The sequence below is a fragment of the Armigeres subalbatus genome, chromosome 3, assembly GCF_024139115.2.
Source record: "Armigeres subalbatus isolate Guangzhou_Male chromosome 3, GZ_Asu_2, whole genome shotgun sequence".
Classification (NCBI taxonomy): domain Eukaryota; kingdom Metazoa; phylum Arthropoda; class Insecta; order Diptera; family Culicidae; genus Armigeres; species Armigeres subalbatus.
The window spans coordinates 235356554-235375743 of record NC_085141.1 but is presented as its reverse complement, the minus strand read 5'-3'; the positions used below and the strand labels follow the sequence as shown (position 1 = coordinate 235375743).

The window sequence follows — 19190 nt, the reverse complement described above, 5'->3', positions numbered from 1 at the left end:
CGCCACACACCGTCTTCTTGCACACCGCCAAAGATGGTCCTAAGCACCCGTCTCTCGAATACTCCGAGTGCTTGCAAGTCCTCCTCGAGCATTGTCCATGTTTCATGTCCGTAGAGGACAACCGGTCTTATAAGCGTCTTGTACATGACACATTTGGTGCGGTGGCGAATCTTTTTCGACCGCAGTTTCTTCTGGAACCCGTAGTAGGCCCGACTTCCACAGATGATGCGCCTTCGTATTTCACGACTAACGTTGTTGTCAGCCGTTAGCAAGGATCCGAGGTAGACGAATTCCTCGACCACCTCGAAGCATGTACTTTGTCTTTGACGCATTCACCACCAGTCCAACTTTTGTTGCTTCACGTTTCAGGCGTTAGTCCCCGGCGCGATTCGAACGAACTGGAGTGTTCGCCCGAAATCTTCACACAGTTTTGCACACCATCCACCGTTGTTGCTTTGATCAGTCTGGTAAGCTGTTCTCGTCCATAATTTTCCATAGCTCTACGCGGTCTATACTGTCGTATGCCGCCTTGAAATCAACGAACAGATGGTGCGTTGGGACCTGGTATTCACGGCATTTTTGAAGGATTTGCCGTACAGTAAAGATCTGGTCCGTTGTCGAGCGGCCGTCAACGAAGCCGGCTTGATAATTTCCCACGAACTCATTCACTAATGGTGACAGACGACGGAAGATGATCTGGGATATCACTTTGTAGTCGGCATTAAGGATGGTGATCGCTCGAAAGTTCTCACACTCCAGCTTGTCGCCTTTCTTGTAAATGGGGCATATAACCCCTTCCTTCCACTCCTCCGGTAGCTGTTCAGTTTCCCAGATTCTGACTATCAGTTTGTGCAGGCAAGTGGCCAGCTTTTCCGGGGCCATCTTGATGAGCTCAGCTCCGATACCATCCTTACCAGCTACTTTATTGGTCTTTAGCTGTTGAATGGCATCCTTAACTTCCCTCAAGGTGGGGGCTGGTTGGCTTCCATCGTCCGCTGAACTGACGTAGTCATCTCCTCCGCTGCCTTGACTTTCACTGCCTGTACTCTCAGCGCCATTCCGATGTTCCTCGTAGTGCTGCTTCCACCTTTCGATCAGCACACGTTCGTCCGTCAAGATGCTCCCATCCTTATCCCGGCACATTTCGGCTCGCGGCACGAAGCCTTCGCGGGATGCGTTGAGCTTCTGATAGAACTTGCGTGTTTCTTGAGAACGGCACAGCTGTTCCATCTCCTCGCACTCCGCTTCTTCCTGGCGGCGTTTCTTCTCCTGAAAAAGGCGGGTCTGCTGTCTTAGCTTCCGTCTATAGCGTTCCACGTTCCGCCGGGTACCTTGCTGCAGCGCGACCGCCCGCGCTGCGTCCTTCTCCTCCAGAATCTGTCTGCACTCTTCGTCGAACCAATCGTTCCGTCGACTTCGACCCATATACCCGACGTTGTTCTCCACTGCGTCGTTAATGGCTGCTTTGACTGTATTCCAGCAGTCCTCAAGAGGGGCCCCATCGAGCTCACCCTCTTCCGGCAACGCTGTCTCGAGATGCTGCGCGTATTCAGTGGCGACATCAGGTTGCTTCAGTCGCTCTAGGTCGTACCGCGGCGGTCGTCGGTACCGAACATTGTTGATAACGGATAGTTTTGGGCGCAGTTTAACCATCACCAGATAGTGGTCAGAGTCGATGTTAGCGCCACGATATGTCCTGACGTCGATAATGTCGGAGAAGTGCCGTCCATCAATCAGAACGTGGTCGATTTGTGATTCTGTCTGCAGTGGTGATCTCCAGGTGTACCGATACGGGAGGCTGTGTTGGAAGTAGGTGCTGCGAATGGCCATATTCTTGGAGGCGGCGAAATCAATTAGTCGTAGGCCGTTTTCGTTCGTCAGCCAGTGAGCGGTGAACTTCCCAATAGTCGGTCTAAACTCCTCCTCTTGGCCAACCTGAGCGTTCATATCTCCTATGATGATTTTGACGTCGTGGCTTGGGCAGCTGTCGTACTCACGTTCCAGCTGCGCGTAGAATGCGTCCTTATCATCATCAGTGCTTCCGGAGTGTGGGCTATGGACGTTGATTATGCTGAAGTTGAAGAACCGGCCTTTGATCCTCAACCTGTACATTCTTTCATTGATCGGTCACCACCCCTCACGCGCCTTTGCATATCGCCCATCACTATGAAAGCTGTTCCCAGCTCGTGTGTGTTGCCGCAGCTCTGGTAGATGGTATGATTACCTCTAAACGTTCGCACCATTGATCCCTTCCAACAAACCTCCTGCAGCGCTACGATGCCGAATCCACGGTCCTTGAGCACATCGGCGAGTATGCGTGTGCTCCAGACGAAGTTGAGAGATTCGCAGTTCCACGAACCGAGTTTCCAATCGCTAGTCCCTTTTCGTCGCAGTGGTCTTCGCCGATGGTTCCGGTCCGTACTCTCTTGTTGATTGTTCGTTGCGTGAGTTTTTTTTTGGCTGGCTTGCAGGGCCTGTCACCAAACCCCCTAAATTTCCGGAGGACCATTCCTCCTTATTTCCGGTGGACCATGGTGCACAGTTTCACTTAGAGTCCCTCGCTGGCACTTGGACGATGATCAGCCGCCCCTAACATGGAGAACAGACGCTGTTGTGAGCCGATCCTGACATGGAGAACAGACGCTCAATAATATTTGCACCTCCGGAGAGGAGAAAACCCCCCTTCCCTGTCAGCATACGACCATAGTTCCCACCGGGGTTGGTTACCCGATCTTTCCTAAGGTTGCTCGTATCCCGGCCAGCACCGCGGGGAGATAGGGATAGGAGTTGCTGGGTAAGAGGCTAAGGACCGCGAGATGGGGTCTATTTTATTCCTTCAGGTACGCGAAGTACCAATGGTACGCTTTACCCAGCATTTGCCGTGCCAAAGCAAAAGTATTTAGAGGAGCGATATACACCGGCGCCAGCTAGAGCCCACAATATTCATAGGTAGTAGTAGGTCTTCCAGGAATCCCTCAGAAGCGGGCTCAGAAGATGCTAGTAATTGTTCAGTATATACATACTCAAGGAGTTCCTCCAGAAAATCTCCCGTAAGTTTCTCTTTTCTGTCGTTCGTCATAGGTATATGATTTTCTTTGAAAATTCATCTAGGATCCCTGGAAGGGAGTTCCCGAGTGTAGAAAGTAGAATCTTTAGCAGTTCCCCCAGAATAGTTTTAGGATTTCTTCCAGAATCTTTTGGATTTTTTTATTGGAATTGCCCTATAATCTCTTTTGTGGTTTCAAAAAACTTTGCAAGAGAATTTGCCGGATTCTTTCAGAAGTTGTTTCGAAGATAATCTCCAGGAGGAAGGAAATCCAGAAGGAATAACTGTAAAAAATGAAAAAAGCTTGATATAATATATTTAAGTACTATGACGGGTCTTCAGTTAGCTTTGCGAGCAAAAGCGTAGGATTAATCCCAGTTGCCGTCCGGAGATGGCGAGTTCTATTTCCGATTCGGTAAGGATGTTTTCGAGTGGGCTCTCTGGGCATAGTGTATCCATGGTGCTTGTTACCAGAGCATAAAATATTCATCTTCATTAAGCAACTTCGGTCCGAATTTTGACAAACATCGCATGAATATTCCAAACATAGAATGACATAGTCAGACGACTACTCCGAAAAGTTCTACCCCGTAACATTCTCAAAGAATCGTTACCAAGATGCAAAGATCTTTCGTTCGGCAGACTCGGTCCAAAACCCGAGCAGCTCAGGATGCGGCTAGATCTAGCTTCCACCCTAGTAGTGGCACTCAAGCGGTACCAGAGTCAGAGGAGGATGATGGCTTTGAGCCTTCGTATATTGATCTCGAGCACGGAGATGATGTCGATTGTGTGGTGTGTAGGCGTCCCAACAAAGCTGAGCTGTATATGGCCTAATGCGGAAACTGCAAGAATTGGTTCCATTTATCGTGTGCGGGTGTGGACAAAACTACAGTGCGATCGAGAGACTTCGTTTGTGAAAGATGCATACCTAAGGTGCCAAACTCTCCTGGGGGCTTTATGACTATTGATTCCAGTACTTCAAGTTCTCGGCGAGCCAAGATTGCCCGAAAACTCCAACAACTAGAAGATGAAAGGTGCTTACGGGAAAAGCTTGAAGATGAAAGGCTGCGGATAGAGAAATCACTCGTCGAGAAGGCGATGAACGAGAAGCTGGAGCGAGAGAAGGAGTACTTGGCTCGGAAGCATGAGCTTCTCCGCCAACAAGACGAAGATGCCGCAAGCCATAAGAGCGGACGAAGCGGTCGTAGTGAACGAAGTCAGGCAAACAGTCAGGAAAAAGTGGAAGCCTGGTTCAATCGACAACATGAACCGAAAGACTCACAAGCGGTTGGTCAGAATCGACAGAATAGGTCGGTTGATCAAATTGTTAGAACTGGTGGATCTTCTACTCCCATGGAAATTAGTCAAACCACCGCAAACGACTTCCCTAAAGTACAAGCTGTAGAGCCTCCACAGGCGTGCTGAAGGGTATATCGATAGCATTTTCGTCGGAGAAAGTCCAGGGATTGATAAATATGAACGCAATTAAATTAAACAACCGCTTAGCAGTATGAAGTCGTCCGATTTATCGAATCTGCCACTGGTAAATATCGAACCGTTCGTCAGGCTTCTTGACGAAGTTGATGCGAAGAATGCTGAGGTCGCTCTGACTGCCAAGGTGACAAATACGGGCACGAACCAGAAGATCTTCCTTAATCTTCCTATCAATAAAAAGTAGTTTTCCGTTTACGATGTGGCACCGGGAAACTAATAAGTTGCGGAATCAGCATATCTGCCAACAGCATCGGGAAGAAGAACAAGAGAAGAACCGAGCAGCGAGAGGAAGAGCTGATGATTCAGCTGAAGCGGTCAGAGGATCAACGAGAGCAGGACAGACAGCGAATGCAAGAAATAGAGGTCATGTTGAAGAGGCAGCAGGACGTCGAAGAACGGCACCAGAAGGAGAACGACGTAAGGAGGAAACGCGAGCTCGACCTGGTCAACCGATTGAAGGTTTTCGAGCGAAAGTATGCCGAGGAGCAGGTGAAGCGAGACGAGGAGAGGCAAAGTTTCTTGGCGAAGGAGCGGAATTTGACTGCGCAGCTAGAGTCACTGCGCTTGAACTACGGGCAGCAGTCGACGAATGAACAGCACAAACACTGTCCGCAATCAACCCCACAAGGTTTAGCCGTTAGTAGTGTCCCACCAGCGGCTCCGGTAAGTGCACAAATTGTATCAAACCAAGATACGAATACTGCGAAAGCATGTCCAAATGCCGATAGCCAGGATAGGAGATCAGGAACACCCCATACACCATTGTAACTCCTCAGTTAGGGCCTGCTTTAGTAGATCCGTTAGGGCAGTCACAGTTTTTACCGAACGCTCCTATGTATTCTAACCTTTTCGAGTCCGTTCATCATCAACCGGTGATGCCGGGTCCTACACCCCATCAATTAGCGGCAAGGCAAGTGATTTCGAGAGAACTTCCAGTGTTTTGTGGAGACCCAATTGAATGGCCGCTTTTCATCAGTAGCTATAACCATTCCACAGCGGCGTGTGGCTACTCGAATTCGGAAAACCTGCTTCGTCTACAACGGTCGCTGAAAGGAGCAGCAAAGGACGCGGTCAGCAGTTTTCTCCTCCATCCGTTCACTGTGCCGCAAGTTCTGTCTACACTCCAGACATTGTACGGAAGACCTGAACAAATTGTTCACAATTTAGTAGCCAAAGCTCGGGGAACACCCGCTCCCAAAGCGGAAAGACTGGAGACTATAATCCAGTTTGGTTTGACTGTTCAAAATCTGTGCGGCCACCTGGAAGCAGTGGGAATGAGCAGCCACCTTTCCAACCCGATGCTTCTGCAGGAGCTTGTGGACAAGTTGCCGGCAAACATTAAATTCAACTGGGCACTCTATCAAGAAAGTCTTCCTGTGGTCGACCTGAAAACATTTAGCGAGTACATGAGGAAGGTTACGACTGCAACTAGTGCCGTCACCAACTTTTGCATCACCGGCCTACGAAGGATGAAAAGAGTAAAACGAAGGACAAAGCGTTTGTGAATGCTCATGCTACCCACGAAGGCAAGGATTTGGAGCAGAAGGAATCGGGATGGACTATTAACTGCGGCGGTCGGCGCAAAGTGGCCAAGAACGATAAAGCCAAACGAGGCGGATCATCTAAAAACTGTCCCCTATGCAATGTTCCCGACCATACTACTGAAAGTTGTGCATCCTTCAAGAAGCTTTCTATCGACGATCGGTGGAATTTTGTCAAGGACAATAAATTGTGCCGCCGCTGCCTTGTTTTCATAACCGATGGCCAATGTGAAGGTGAGGTTTGTGGGATCAATGATTGCGAGAAACGCCATCATCGCCTTCTCCACTATGAAGCTCCTAAGAAGCAGCCGGCGAATTCCACCGAGGCCAACGTTATTCAAGATCCTGCCAGTGACATTGCACGGAAAGAATGGTGTAGTGAACACTTATGCCTTTCTAGATGATGGTTCGTCTGCAACACTCGTGGAGCAAACGATTGCGAACGAACTTGGAGTAACCGGCACAGCCCATTCTTTGTGTATTCATTGGACAAGTGGAATCAACAAGAAAATCGAAACTACGCAAATAGATACGCTGAGTATTTCGGAGCTCGGAAGCGACAAGCGCTTCAGTCTGTCCGAAGTGTACACCGTCAAGAATCTGGGGTTGCCACAGCAGTCATTGGATTTCGATCAATTGACAAAGGAGTTCGAGCACCCGCGGTATCTTCCTGTCAAGAGTTTTGAGAAGGCCGTTCCTGGACTGCTCATTAGATTGAGTAACTCGCACCTGTTTACCACAACAAAGCTTCGTGAAGGAAACGAGCGAGAACCAATCGCTATAAAGACTCGTATCGGCTGGGTTGTATGTGGTCGCGTACAAGGGGGAGAACAGCAACTCCAACATCGGCAAATGCACATTTGTGCTGATACGATCGACCACGATCTGCACGACTACGTACGTGAGTTTTTCTCGGTCGAGAGCCTTGGAGTGGCCGTCGCTCCCAATTTGGAGGGCAGTGAGGACCAACGAGCCCGCCGGATCCTTAAAGAGACAACAGTACGGAAAGCGGGAAGTTTGAAACCGGATTACTTTGGAAGCAAGATTGTATCGAGTTCCCGGACAGTAGATCGATGGCCGAGCGTCGCTTAAAGTGTCTCGAGAGACGTCTAGAAAAAGATCCACAGCTCTACGAAAACGTACGACAGCAGATGGCCGACTTCGAAACGAAAGGTTACGTTCATGTGGTAACAAAGCAGGAAATGGAAACATTTGATCCAGCGCGTACCTGGTACCTCCCGCTAGGAATGGTACAGAACCCGAATAAACCTGGGAAGTGATTTGGGATGCGGCAGCGAAAGTAGGCGGAGTGTCGTTAAACACGATGCTTCTCAAGGGTCCTGATCTGTTGACCCCGCAGCTGTCCGTTACGTTCAAGTTCAGAGAACGGGAAGTCGCGTTTTCTGGCGACATACAAGAAATGTTCCTGCAAGTCAAAATCAGAAGGGAAGATAGAAGCGCCCTACTATTCGTCTACCGCAAGTCTCCAAGCGATCCAATGGTAACGATGGCGTCCGATGTCGCTATTTCCGGGGCGGCGTGTCCTCCTGCGCATTCGCAGTATGTGAAACCTTTAAATGCAACGGAGAATTAACGATATCATCCAAACGCGGCGGCTGCAATCAAGAACAAACATTATGTCGACGATTATCTTAGATAGCGTCGATACGGAAGAAGAGGCAGTCGAGTTAGCATTGGAGGTGACTGAAGTCCACAAAAAGGCGGGCTTTCACATATGCAACTGGATATCCAACCGATCATCAATTCTGGAAGCAATCGGTGAAGTGAGTCCAGCCGCTGTAAAAGATCTATCCATGAATAGCCAGAAAGGTTTCGAGCACGTTATTGGTTTATCATGGCTCCCAAGCGAAGATCTTTTTCACTTCAAGTTCAGAACACGGATGGTAAGCGATATCGCTCCGACAAAAAGGAAGGTAATGAGCTTCATTATGAAAATCTATAATCTACTGGGACTGATAGGTTCGCTAGTTGTTCATGGCAAGATTCTGCTGCAAGATGTTTGGAGGGCGATGATTGATTGGGACGAGCAGATACCAGGCGACCTATTCAAACGTTGGAAAGAGTGGCTAAAGGTTCTGGAAGAACTAAACTACGTAAGAATTCCTCGAGGATACTTTCCGGGATATGATCGGATCGAGATCGTGGATAAATACGTTGTGCATTAGTCTCATCCAAGACAAAAGTAGCTCCACTACAACTCACATCTGTTCCGAGATTAGAGTTGCAGGCTGCCGTGATTGGAGCTCGCCTGCGGAAGGCAATCGCCGACGGTCATTCGGTGAAGATTAGGCGTACGTACTTTTGGAGCGACTCTAGTACCGTGATCTCCTGGATCCAGTCAGACACTCGCCGTTATACGCAATACGTAGCTTTCAGAGTCAACGAGATCTTGAGCCTATCCAGGACTGGCGAATGGCGTTGGTTGGGAACAAAGGCCAACGTCGCTGACGAAGCTACGAAATGGGGAAAAGGTCCAAACTGTAAGCCCGATAGCCGATGGATACGTGGACCAGCTTTTCTGTACAATGAAGAAGACGATTGGCCGGTAAACAAGTTCGGGATAGTGGAAGGCACAAAAGACGAGTTGAGATCAGCGTACGTTTGCAGTCACCTTTTGTCAGTTCCTATGATTGATATTTCTAGATTTTCCAAATATGAACGACTCTTACGTACTGTGGCGTATATCTATCGCTTCAGCGAGAAGGTTTTGCAACGAATCAAAGGAAGACTGAACGAGGATTCCGAGAACATCAGTAGCGAGAATCTTCAGGATGCTGGTAGATGATCCAGAACAAACTGGCCTCATTTTGGAAACGATGGATCGCTGAGTATTTGCCAATAATATCTCGGCGGTCAAAATGGTTCATCGACGTTCCTGCTATCAAGGAAGGAGCATTGGTTCAGGTAGCTGCGGGCAAGATTCGCAACCAATGGATTCGTGGTCGTGTGGTTCGTACGTATCCGGGAAAAGACGGCGTGGTAAGACAGGTGGATGTGGAGACATCATCTGGGATACTGAAGCGAAGAGCGGTTTGCAACCTGGCGATTCTGGATGTTGGTGATCGTGGTGAAACGGATAGCAATGGACGTGGTGACGTTGCCGGCAATGAACATGGTGCCGATGAACCAGGGCAAAAACGGCACAAGGGGGAGGATGTTGCGGCAAGAGCGTCCATCGATTCGCCCCCCGAAATGGATAACGTTTCGGATGCGAATGTGTGAGAGTGAATGATAACGACAACTGTTTGACTGCCATCTGCATATCATAAGATAAGAGCAAGTCATTGTTTTGGTTCAGCAGGAAGGCGATTTGATCAAGTGAATATACTGAATTGTGAATTTATAATGTATTTAGCTAATAATAATACTAAATTACAGGCTAAACCCTAAATCTAAAATCTATATGCTAATTTGTCATTCTGAAATTATAATTTGCTGAGTAGGAGACCGATTGTGAGTAGATTTTGCCTTATATTATCCACCTTATATCTAACCAATAAATTACTTGTAGCTTTGAGCTAATCACATCGGGAACAAAGGTGTAGATTTGCTTCAACAAACTCCGAAAAGTTCTATACCCCGTAACAGCCGAAATGTAGGCAATTTACTGATAAAGTGCAATTTCGGCATTGGCTGGCGAAATTGAATTTTACAATAGTTGAATGCATTGAATGAATTGTTAACAACAGTTGAATAGAATCTTAGAGAGTTTACTGATCGATTTTTACCAAAATCCTCAGAATCCGTTGAAAACGGCCGAGTTATTGGCTCATACGTCCTGACCTCTTTTCGTGACGGTCCCAAATTTGAAACTTTGGAATGACCCCCCCCCCCTCCCTATCTTACCGAAAAACATAATTCTACATCAAAATCCCATTTTAAAGTTGGTTGGTTGATAGTCGGATTCGCTACTAGGCCTATTCGGATCAAGAAAAAACGATCGCTGAAGTGAATCTATCGATGGTACTGATACACTACTGGTCCTCGTATTCGAATCAAGAAAAAACTCAGATCTGGTTAAGCTAGATTGATGGTTTGGAGGAATTAATGGACTTAAGTGGGTCATCGGTTCAACTCTGGGAGTTTGTCTGTTGGTGGTTTGGAGGCAGTTCTGCACATAGTTGGGTCTTAAAGTCATACCACTGGTATCAGTTATTATAGCAAAAGGTTCCTTCGGTCTTTGATCAATTGGTTTATTATGGATGTATTTCTTGAAGGAATCTACATAGAAAAGCTGAATCATTCCTTCGCTATTTATTCCTCATTGCTATTAAAGATCGGTGGCGTAATAGTGACCAACATTTGCATTAATGTGATCGACGCTTGATGGGTATCAAACTTTAAAATTTCCAAATAGCATTTTAATTAAATCCTAAAAAAGTCTCTAAGAGAATAGTAGTCAAAGCTAAGATCAATCCGTATGACATGTTGATGTGGTAATAAAAAAATCTTTGCTCTAGATTACTCAACATTTCTCTACCATAGACCTTTAACGAACGCATAATCGGTTTAGTTTTTAAATTGTCCCTAATTTATACAAATGTTCTATTTGTTGTAAAGTAATCAATGATTTTGGCGCCCTTGGCGGGGGCCAGCCTGGCCAACCGCACGCTACGGCGCTGTACATATATTGAGTGTTTATAATAAGTGAGAAATTGTTCTTATTTCTCTACTAATTATATCCCTGAACATATGCATGGATGCGACAAACCCACGCCAATAAATAACAATGAACAGAGGTGGCCCTCTCATGAAGTAAACATTTCATTATACTAAACATGACCAAGTAATCACTTTTTAAAACTCAAAAATCATTATAAAACTTAAAACTTAAAAATATCGTAATACACACTATTTATAAGTAATTTATTTTGAACAAATATAATATGGTATTATGTGAGGTGTCTATGATGTTTTCAGGAAAGAGACATTCGTTCGACTTCCTGGGGCCAGACTTGCCACACAAGATACATATTCATACAATAGAAAAGGGGCATAGAAAAGCTATAATAACTGTTAAAATAGAGGAAGAACATTATATTGAAGGACATGACAGGTTTTAGTTAGGATGTGGAGGTTATAGAAGAAGAACAATATTTTTGGTTTAATAAAACACTGATTTGACCCCACGAAAAACGACAAAAAAGTTAAGAAAAATCTGATTGTATTTGAAAAGTTGTGAAATAAACTGAGAAATTGATAAAATCTATTCGCATAAAAAGCAACCCTCGTGTAGTGTTTTGTGTGTTCAGCAAGAACGCCACTAACCAGTTTTCAAGTGCATACCATGCAGAAGACCTTAGCATAGAATGCGTGACACGAAAGCATACCCCGTTCCATTTCGCTCACTTTCACTTCACATATACGATGCCTACAATCCACCTTTACGTTTCTATCAAACTTACTTTTGCTCTGTTTAGAGTGACGCTTCACATCCATGCGGTGGAATAGCATACAACACATGCGACGTGCGCTTATACGATCAGTGCAATAAATTAATGTTGGTAGGTATAGCGAATGGCATAAAGCATAGAGCTATGGATGGTAACAAAATCCAGATTACGCTACTGGGCATGTGCGTCTTGCGCACCGCACATTTCCATCCACCCTTAACAATCATGCGAGGGTTGATTTTTCCTAACCCCTGTCTGGACGCCTGCTCGGTACCGCAAGTCAGTCGTGAACAGTGCACCGGCGTTGATGGCGCATGTTCTCTGCTCGCAAGCGTGAACTTTACCTTTGTCCCTGTACTGAGAAACCAGTGTAGATGGGATAGGAGCAAAACTTTATCGATTTTTCATAGTGAATTGGATTCTATTGCGCTGTGTAGTAGACTAGTTACAAGCGGAAATAAAATTGAACTGTATTTATCGTCGAATAGTGCAGAGTGACCATAGAACGTATGTTTGAATACAGTAGAGATGAATACACGCCCTAAACGTACTAATTGGGATAAAAACTCTTTCAACATGTGGGTATCTACTAATAAAGTATTGATTGGTTCTGTGGGTGGTCCAAAGAAACCACATTGCCGTAATCCAAATTTTGACTTCGAAGAAACCAAGTTACTAATTTCACTATGGGGTGATCCTAAAGTTCAAAAACACTGTTAACGTCACACAAAAGCACCCAGTGATTGCAAAGTTGTCTGAAAAATGCGTGAATATGGATACAATCGATCACCAGAAGAGATCAATACAAGGATCAAGAATGTAAAGTGTTGTTACAATCGTATTAAAAAGGATCTTGAATCTGGTATCGTTACATCGTGGAAGCATTTCCAGTCAATGGACGAAATTATGACACGTCCGATTTTCGGTAACAATCATAAATCACCCAATTCTGATGCTGGTCCACCGAATGATGAAATTACTTCGTCTGATCAGGTGCAAGTGAAACTTGAAATGAGTGTCGATGATGACAAGGAAATAAGAACTGATGAGTTACTCAAAAATGCAGAGCAAGTTGAGCTAAAAGAACCTAACTTATTGATACCGAAAGACGAACCAATGGACGAAGATAATGATGACGATCCAAACGATCCAGACTTTGAAAATGATGGAGATGATGAGGAGGATAGTATGAGCGATGATAGCGACGAATCAGACTTCGACATAGACGAGTAAGTACAATTGAAATCATAATTTTATTACTCAATTTGAACTGATGGAAAAGCCAGCTCCTCTTCATGTTGCTATCGTCAAAACACGTAGTAGTATTGGGAAGCATGAAGCTTCGCAATGCACATGCGCGGAGATTGCAGTCTGTGTTCATGCACTTGTGTACTTCATGAATTTAATTCTTAAGTCCTTGCAGTGAATTGCTACACCTCTCTTGCATATGCGCAAATCATGTTTCATTTGTTGTTTATGATTCATCCGTATACCGGCAAAACATACCCCATAAGCAACAGGTGTTATTCATTCTACCTAAACATGTGATTTGTTTCATTTTAGTGAACGCAGAAAAGCACGTTTGCGTAGACGAACATCGCGTAAACCAGCAAAAGCGAATAATCATCCATATAAAACAACAACTGCACCGCCGACTTCATCTGCCGCTACTCCAATAGTGACATGCGCCCCGTCCACCACTGTACCAATGACCACAATCCCATCGCCAAGTAAACCTCCTGGCACTATCAAAATAATTAACTATACTGGAAACTCTGGCATAAATATTTCAACAATTGTTCCAAATCCAAATATCTTGGCCAAGCCAGCAGGACAGAATGTAACTATTGTTCCGGGTGGTCCTCCTACCACAACCGCAAACACACCAGGCAAAATATCTCTTGTACCAACCAATTTCCTTCTAAAACCACAAGCTCCAAAAATCAACTTCAATTCGCCGATTCAACTCTACACTAAACCAACTGTATCAATCGCAAACTGCATGCCCAACGTTTCTGTTGTACCGTCGTCTTCGGCTTCCATGCAACCAATGAAACTACTTTTTGTGAACACTGCTGGCAGCCAGAAGCAGCAAATCATAACTCCTTCTAAGCACATCTACACAACCACTCCGACACCAATGGTCAAAACAACCCCCGCCACTCAAATTGCGATCCAACCAAAGCCGGTCATAACAGCAGCAACGAGTCTGATGGCCATTCCCCAAAAGAAGCCTGATCCTCCACCGCCAATCACGCTAGCGCCAACAGCTCCAAAACAGGGAGGAATCAAAGCTTTGCTTGGCCAGTTGGTATCGATTCAACGGGAAAATTTGGCCCTATCACGCAGCAGAGTAGATGTGGAGAAGGAACGATTTAATAATGAGAAGCAGATTGTTTGCTCGCTTGTGGAAGCATTAAACGACTTGAACAATATGCTGCAGGGATTCAGCAGCACAGTGAACATCGGCGATGAATTTGGTTGTGGCACACCAACGCCAGCAGCCGCGAATGAGTCTGATGTTGTTGATTCTCGGATGAATGACATCAGCCAGGAAATGTTGCCTGTGAGTGGACTCATACCTGTAATTGACACCATCAAAGCTGAAGTGATAAGTGATTCCGACTGAAGGAACAACAGCGTTCCATGAAGACACGAAATACTCTAGTCAATGATCTTATAATTTATTAATTACAAATATCAAAAGCGATGCTCAAACAGTACTCTTATGTAGCTGCACAGAGTGGCACGATTCAAAGCTATTTAATAAAGATTACAGTTCATACGTTTAACAACAGTAAACACCATTGGAAAAAGCCATATATATATAATGGTAGTTATTTCGATGACGATACCAATAATTATTATACAGTCAGTCGACTTTCTACATCTCGATATTCTATTTCTCGATGTCTCTCCCTATGTCGAGGGTTTCCTCACTCCCTTAAATCTACGTACATTTTTGCTTTCTATATCTCGATAACCTCCATATCACTAAATCTCTCTAGCTCGATGTGTTCTGATCATATTTTGATCTGTATTCTCTCTCCTTATGTCGATATATTCATATTTCTAGGCTGCTAGAAAAAAAGGGATGACATTTGTTTTGTTGTCGTTTTTCATAGCAACGAGCTTTTTATAGAGCATAAGCAATCGATGACAGGGGCCCTCCTTAGCCGTGCGGTAAGACGCGCGGCTACAAAGCAAGACCATGCTGAGGGTGGCTGGGTTCGATTCCCGGTGCCGGTCTAGGCAATTTTCGGATTGGAAATTGTCTCGAATTCCTTGGGCATAAAGTATCATCGTGTTAGCCTCATGATATACGAATGCAGAAATGGTAACTTGGCTTAGAAACCTTGCAGTTAATAACTATGGAAGTGCTTAATGAACACTAAGCTGCGAGGCGGCTCTGTCCCAGTGTGGGGATGTAATGCCAATAAGAAGAAGAAGAAGAAGAAGAAGAAGCAATCGATGACGATGTCAGTTTGCGGGCGCTGGCCACAATTTGCCTGAGCCTGGAAACGACAAACTACAGTCTCGTCCAAGACGCTGAGAATGCCAAAGAAGCTTGGGACAAGCTACGGAACGCTTTTCAGGATAACGGTTTGACCAGGAAAATTGGGTTGCTAAGGAAGCTAACCTCAATTCGTTTGGACGAATGCGGCAGCGTGTAATCGTACGTGGATGAGCTGATGTCCACTGCACATAAGCTTGCAGGGATCGGCTTCAAGGTCGACGACTTGCTGCGTTGTTGCTGATGGGACTTCCGGAGTACTACGAACCCATGATTATGGGACTCGAAGCATCGGGCACTGCATTAACATCGGATGCAGTGAGCATGAGCATGAGCAGGATAACCGTACAATTCGTAGTTGCTACTCCGTGATTGACTAGAACTTGCGAAATTGCACAGGGAACCAATTGAATGGAGCTTGGGTTTAGCTATCATTCTCAATGTGCAAATTTCGGAAATTCAATGCATTTTACTAAGTCAATTACGGCGCCGGCCACGTCCTATCAAGGGAAGGAAGGATTATTAGTTCAACTCTCGTTGCTACTAGAGACCGAGTATACCTCTGCATCTCCACGATAGTCTTAGGATAGGATATTGTGTTAGTATGAAGGGATATATTATCTGGATTCACTTTGGTAAGTGATGCGATCTATGGGATAGGAATATATGAATGAGAATTAGAAGTACTAGAGTAATGAGAAAGTATTAAAGTGAATTCTAATGGGATTCATTTTTTACAATTAGAATTTGAATGCTATTGGATTCTACACACGTCTACACACAAAAAACAAATATTGTTTTAATCTGGGTGCTGCGGATAGAGCCGCTTTTCTGCGCTCAAGCGAGTGGAGGGATATTTTGAAATCACTCCCATAAACAAAATTATTTTGCAGTTACTTGGCTGTCAAACATTTCCCGCTCTTCGAATTTCTCTTTCCACGCTGCATGAGGGCGCACAAATGCGCTAGACTCTACATGACTTTACAATTGTTTACATACATTCATGCACCAATCAGCTGCTGAATCTCGTGAAATTTCGTAACGAGTGCTTTTTAGTTGCATTCCTATTAATTTCCCACTCGAAATATAATGTGAGAATATTAGTTACAAAGAATACAAAACTCAAACAAAGTTTATTTTTATTTTTTCCCCAAATAACAACAATACTTCTCAATATTAGATCAGAAACGAACATAACCACAATCTTCAATGTTTGGCTCCGGCACAATAGAAAATTTTGGCTTCAGTTTGACAACCAAATCGATTCTATCCGCACCACCCAGGTTTTAATAAGTGTTTCGTACTTTATATTTAAAAAGTGCTCTATTTTCTTTGAAATGAAAGTATTTTATTTTAAAAGTGTTTTTACTCCAATCAAACTGTAAATTTAAAAAGCGTTTTTTTCAGTGCAGCATTATTGATGTTTTCAAATCCGCAAACAACAAATTCTTGGCTGTGTGTGCAGCATTGATCGCTGCCCAGCAAGGAAGGTTACTCTAACTTTAGCATAATGTGCACCTAACCTGTGAGATAGTTACACTAACATTCTCTCTAACGGTTAGGGTAAAGTGAGGCTAAAGTTACGCTAGAATGACACACTTTTGTTAGGTATGTTTATGCTTGGTGCATAATTCCATCTAACCTGTTACACTCACGTTACATCAACGTTAGATATGTTTCGCTTTGGGCGATTAGGCAGCGGTTAGGGTTGTTTTAAAAGGGATTTCATGTTGATTTATTTACACCCAGCTGTCATCGGAGGCAGAATATATATGTACTAGTAAAAGTACATATACATAACTGCCTCGAATGGCAGTTGGATGTAAACAAGTTATCAATAAAGAAAAGGATCGTGGAAAATTATATATTTAGCAACTAAATAGTACGGAACCCCTACAATTTTTACAGCGTTTTGAATTTTCGACAGAACATCTGTGCTGTCCCGAGGCCAAGTTCCGTTCCGGTGCAGCTTGCGGGCAGTTGCCGCAGGAGAATAGTTAGTGAAAGTGCACATCTATGACACAGCTTGTGTCGATGTTGAGGATCCCACGATCCATCCAGCAACCCGGATACGATCGCATTCCAGTACGCAATACAAATCTCGGATCATCGGATGCTGCACTTGAGGTGGTTCAGGCGTAACCCGTAGTTCACGACCGGCAAGCAGATGGATCCACATCATTCCGGATATTCGATTGCGCCAACCACTGTAAAAGCAAAACAAATAATTATTTCATAGTTACTAATTTGTTAACAATTTCCGTCTCACCTGTCTTATCCAGTTTTAGCTTGGAATACTCGGCCGGGTTGATGTCGATCGGATAGTGGGTGCGTGGCAGTGTTGTGCTCGATGTAGGTGCCGGGCTCTGATGGCCGGTGAGGGCTGCTATTGCCGATGCTGGTGCGCCACCCGGACCAGCTTGAGTCATTTTCAGCAGCTGTCGCATACGCCGGACACTTGGCGAACGAATTGACGACGGCCCAATATGTTGCGAGGACATAGACCGTACCGGCGGTGAATATATGAAGGTACCACCGGCTGCTGAAGATGTTTTCGGTGTTCTTAAGGTGCATGGACTGGCGGCCAAACGCTGGCGAAGATCTCTAGGCTCCCTTCAGATGGGCAGTGAGTACTTGGGGAGCTGAAAGGATTTCATCGCTTTCGTCCTGCAGACGATCAGCTACACGGCTCTGGAGACCCATACATGCCCCGGGTCGAACGCGCGGGATTGAGTTAAAGTTGGCAAATTCTGGACCACCTCCAAGGGTTTGAGTGCTGTCTCGAGCTTTCGTGTATGCCATGGCCGGGTGGGCCACGATCCGATGATGGCTTCCGTATCGCTCGAGTAATCCAACGCCGGTCGGTTCATCGGTTGCTGCGCTTCATACGTTTCACACATGGCCCGTAGTCCATGACCGTAAGCAGATGGATCCACAGCATTCCGGATATTCCGATTGCGTCAATCACTGTTAGAAGAAAAGCAAAACAAATAATTATTTCATAGTTACTAATTTGTTAACAAGTTCCGTCTTACCTGTCTTATCAAGCTTGAGCTTAGTATACTCGGCCGGGTTGATGTCGATCGGGTTGTGGGTGCGGATCAGTTTTGTGCTCGGTGTAGGTGCCGGGCTCTGATGGACGGTGAGGGCTACCATTGCCGATCCTGGTGCGTCACCCGGACCAGCTTGAGTCAATTTTAGCAGCTGTCGCATACGCCGGACACTTGGCGAACGAATTGACGACGGTACCACCGGCTGCTGAAGATGTTTTCGGTGTTCTTAAGATCTATGGACTGGCGGTGAACCGCTGGTGAAGATCTCTAGGCTCCCTTCAGATGGGCAGTGAGTACTTGGGAGCTGAAAGGATTTCGTCGCTTTCGTCCTGCAGACGGTCAGCTACACGGCTCTGGAGACCCATACATGCCCCGGGTCGATCGCGCGGGATTGAGTTAAAGTTGGCAATTTCTGGACCACTTCCAAGGGTTTGAGTGCTGTCTCGAGCATTCGTGTTTGCCATGGCCGGGTGGGTCGCGATCCGATGGTGGCTTCTGTATCGCTGGAGTAATCCAATGCCGGTCGGATCATCGGTTGCTGCGCTTCATACGTTTCACACATGCTCGGAGTCCATGACCGGTAAGCAGATGGATCCATAGCATTCCGGATATTCGATTGCGTCAAACACTGTTAGAAGAAAAGCAAAACAAATAGTTAATTCATAGTTACTAATTTGTTAACATGTTCCGTCTCACCTGTCTTATCTAGCTTGAGCTTAGAATACTCGGCCGGGTTGATGTCGATCGGGTGGTGGCTGCGGGGCAGTTTTGTGCTCGGTGTAGGTGCCGGGCTCTGATGGCCGGTGAGGGCTGCCATTGCCGTTCCTGATACGTCACCCGGACCAGCTTGAATCATTTTCAGCAGCTGTCGCATACGCCGGACACTTGGCGAACGAATTGACGACGGCCCAATATGTTGCGAGGATATAGACCGTACCGGCAGTGAATACATGAAAGTACCACCAGCTGCTGAAGATGTTTTCGGTGTTCTTAAGTACGTCATGTATGTTTTCAGCGGAACAAGAGAACCGATGCACTCGCTTCTTATTTAGGATGTCGCGTGAGGCTCGCTGTTCACAGATGGCAGAACTGCTGGGTACTCGTCGCAAGCTAAGCTCGATATTAATC

The 19190-nt window shown here is 45.5% G+C and overlaps 3 protein-coding genes across 4 annotated transcripts in view; 1 reads left to right on the top strand and 2 right to left on the bottom strand.

Annotated features, from left to right (window-relative positions):
• Positions 1-19190, bottom strand: part of LOC134221039 (protein aveugle) — a 76306-nt gene that overhangs the window by 25063 nt on the left and 32053 nt on the right. The window lies entirely within an intron of this gene.
• On the top strand, positions 11800-14299 carry LOC134226889 (histone-lysine N-methyltransferase SETD1B-like). Its single transcript, XM_062707968.1, is given in 2 exon segments — positions 11800-12724; positions 13059-14299. Coding segments are annotated over 2 exon segments (1767 nt in total). The 5' UTR covers positions 11800-12023; the 3' UTR covers positions 14125-14299.
• On the bottom strand, positions 16616-19182 carry LOC134220967 (rho GTPase-activating protein 100F-like). 2 transcript variants are annotated; one of them, XM_062700129.1, is made up of 3 exons: positions 18759-19182; positions 17279-17976; positions 16616-17216 (listed from the first exon to the last, which is right to left on the bottom strand). In XM_062700129.1, the coding sequence occupies exons 1-2, from the start codon at positions 19063-19065 to the stop codon at positions 17876-17878; spliced, it is 408 nt and encodes a 135-aa protein (XP_062556113.1). In that variant the 5' UTR covers positions 19066-19182; the 3' UTR covers positions 16616-17216; positions 17279-17875. The 2 variants fall into 2 exon arrangements, with proteins under 2 accessions (XP_062556113.1, XP_062556114.1); XM_062700130.1 differs by lacking the exons at positions 16616-17216; positions 17279-17976 and adding an exon at positions 18063-18690.

Coding starts and splice junctions, on each gene's coding strand:
- LOC134220967 (XM_062700129.1), bottom strand. CDS start 19,065: ATGACGTACTTAAGAACACCGAAAACATCTTCAGCAGCTGGTGGTACT. Junction 17,977..18,758: donor GCTCAAGCTAGATAAGACAG/GTGAGACGGAAC, acceptor TTCTTCTAACAG/TGATTGACGCAATCGGAATA.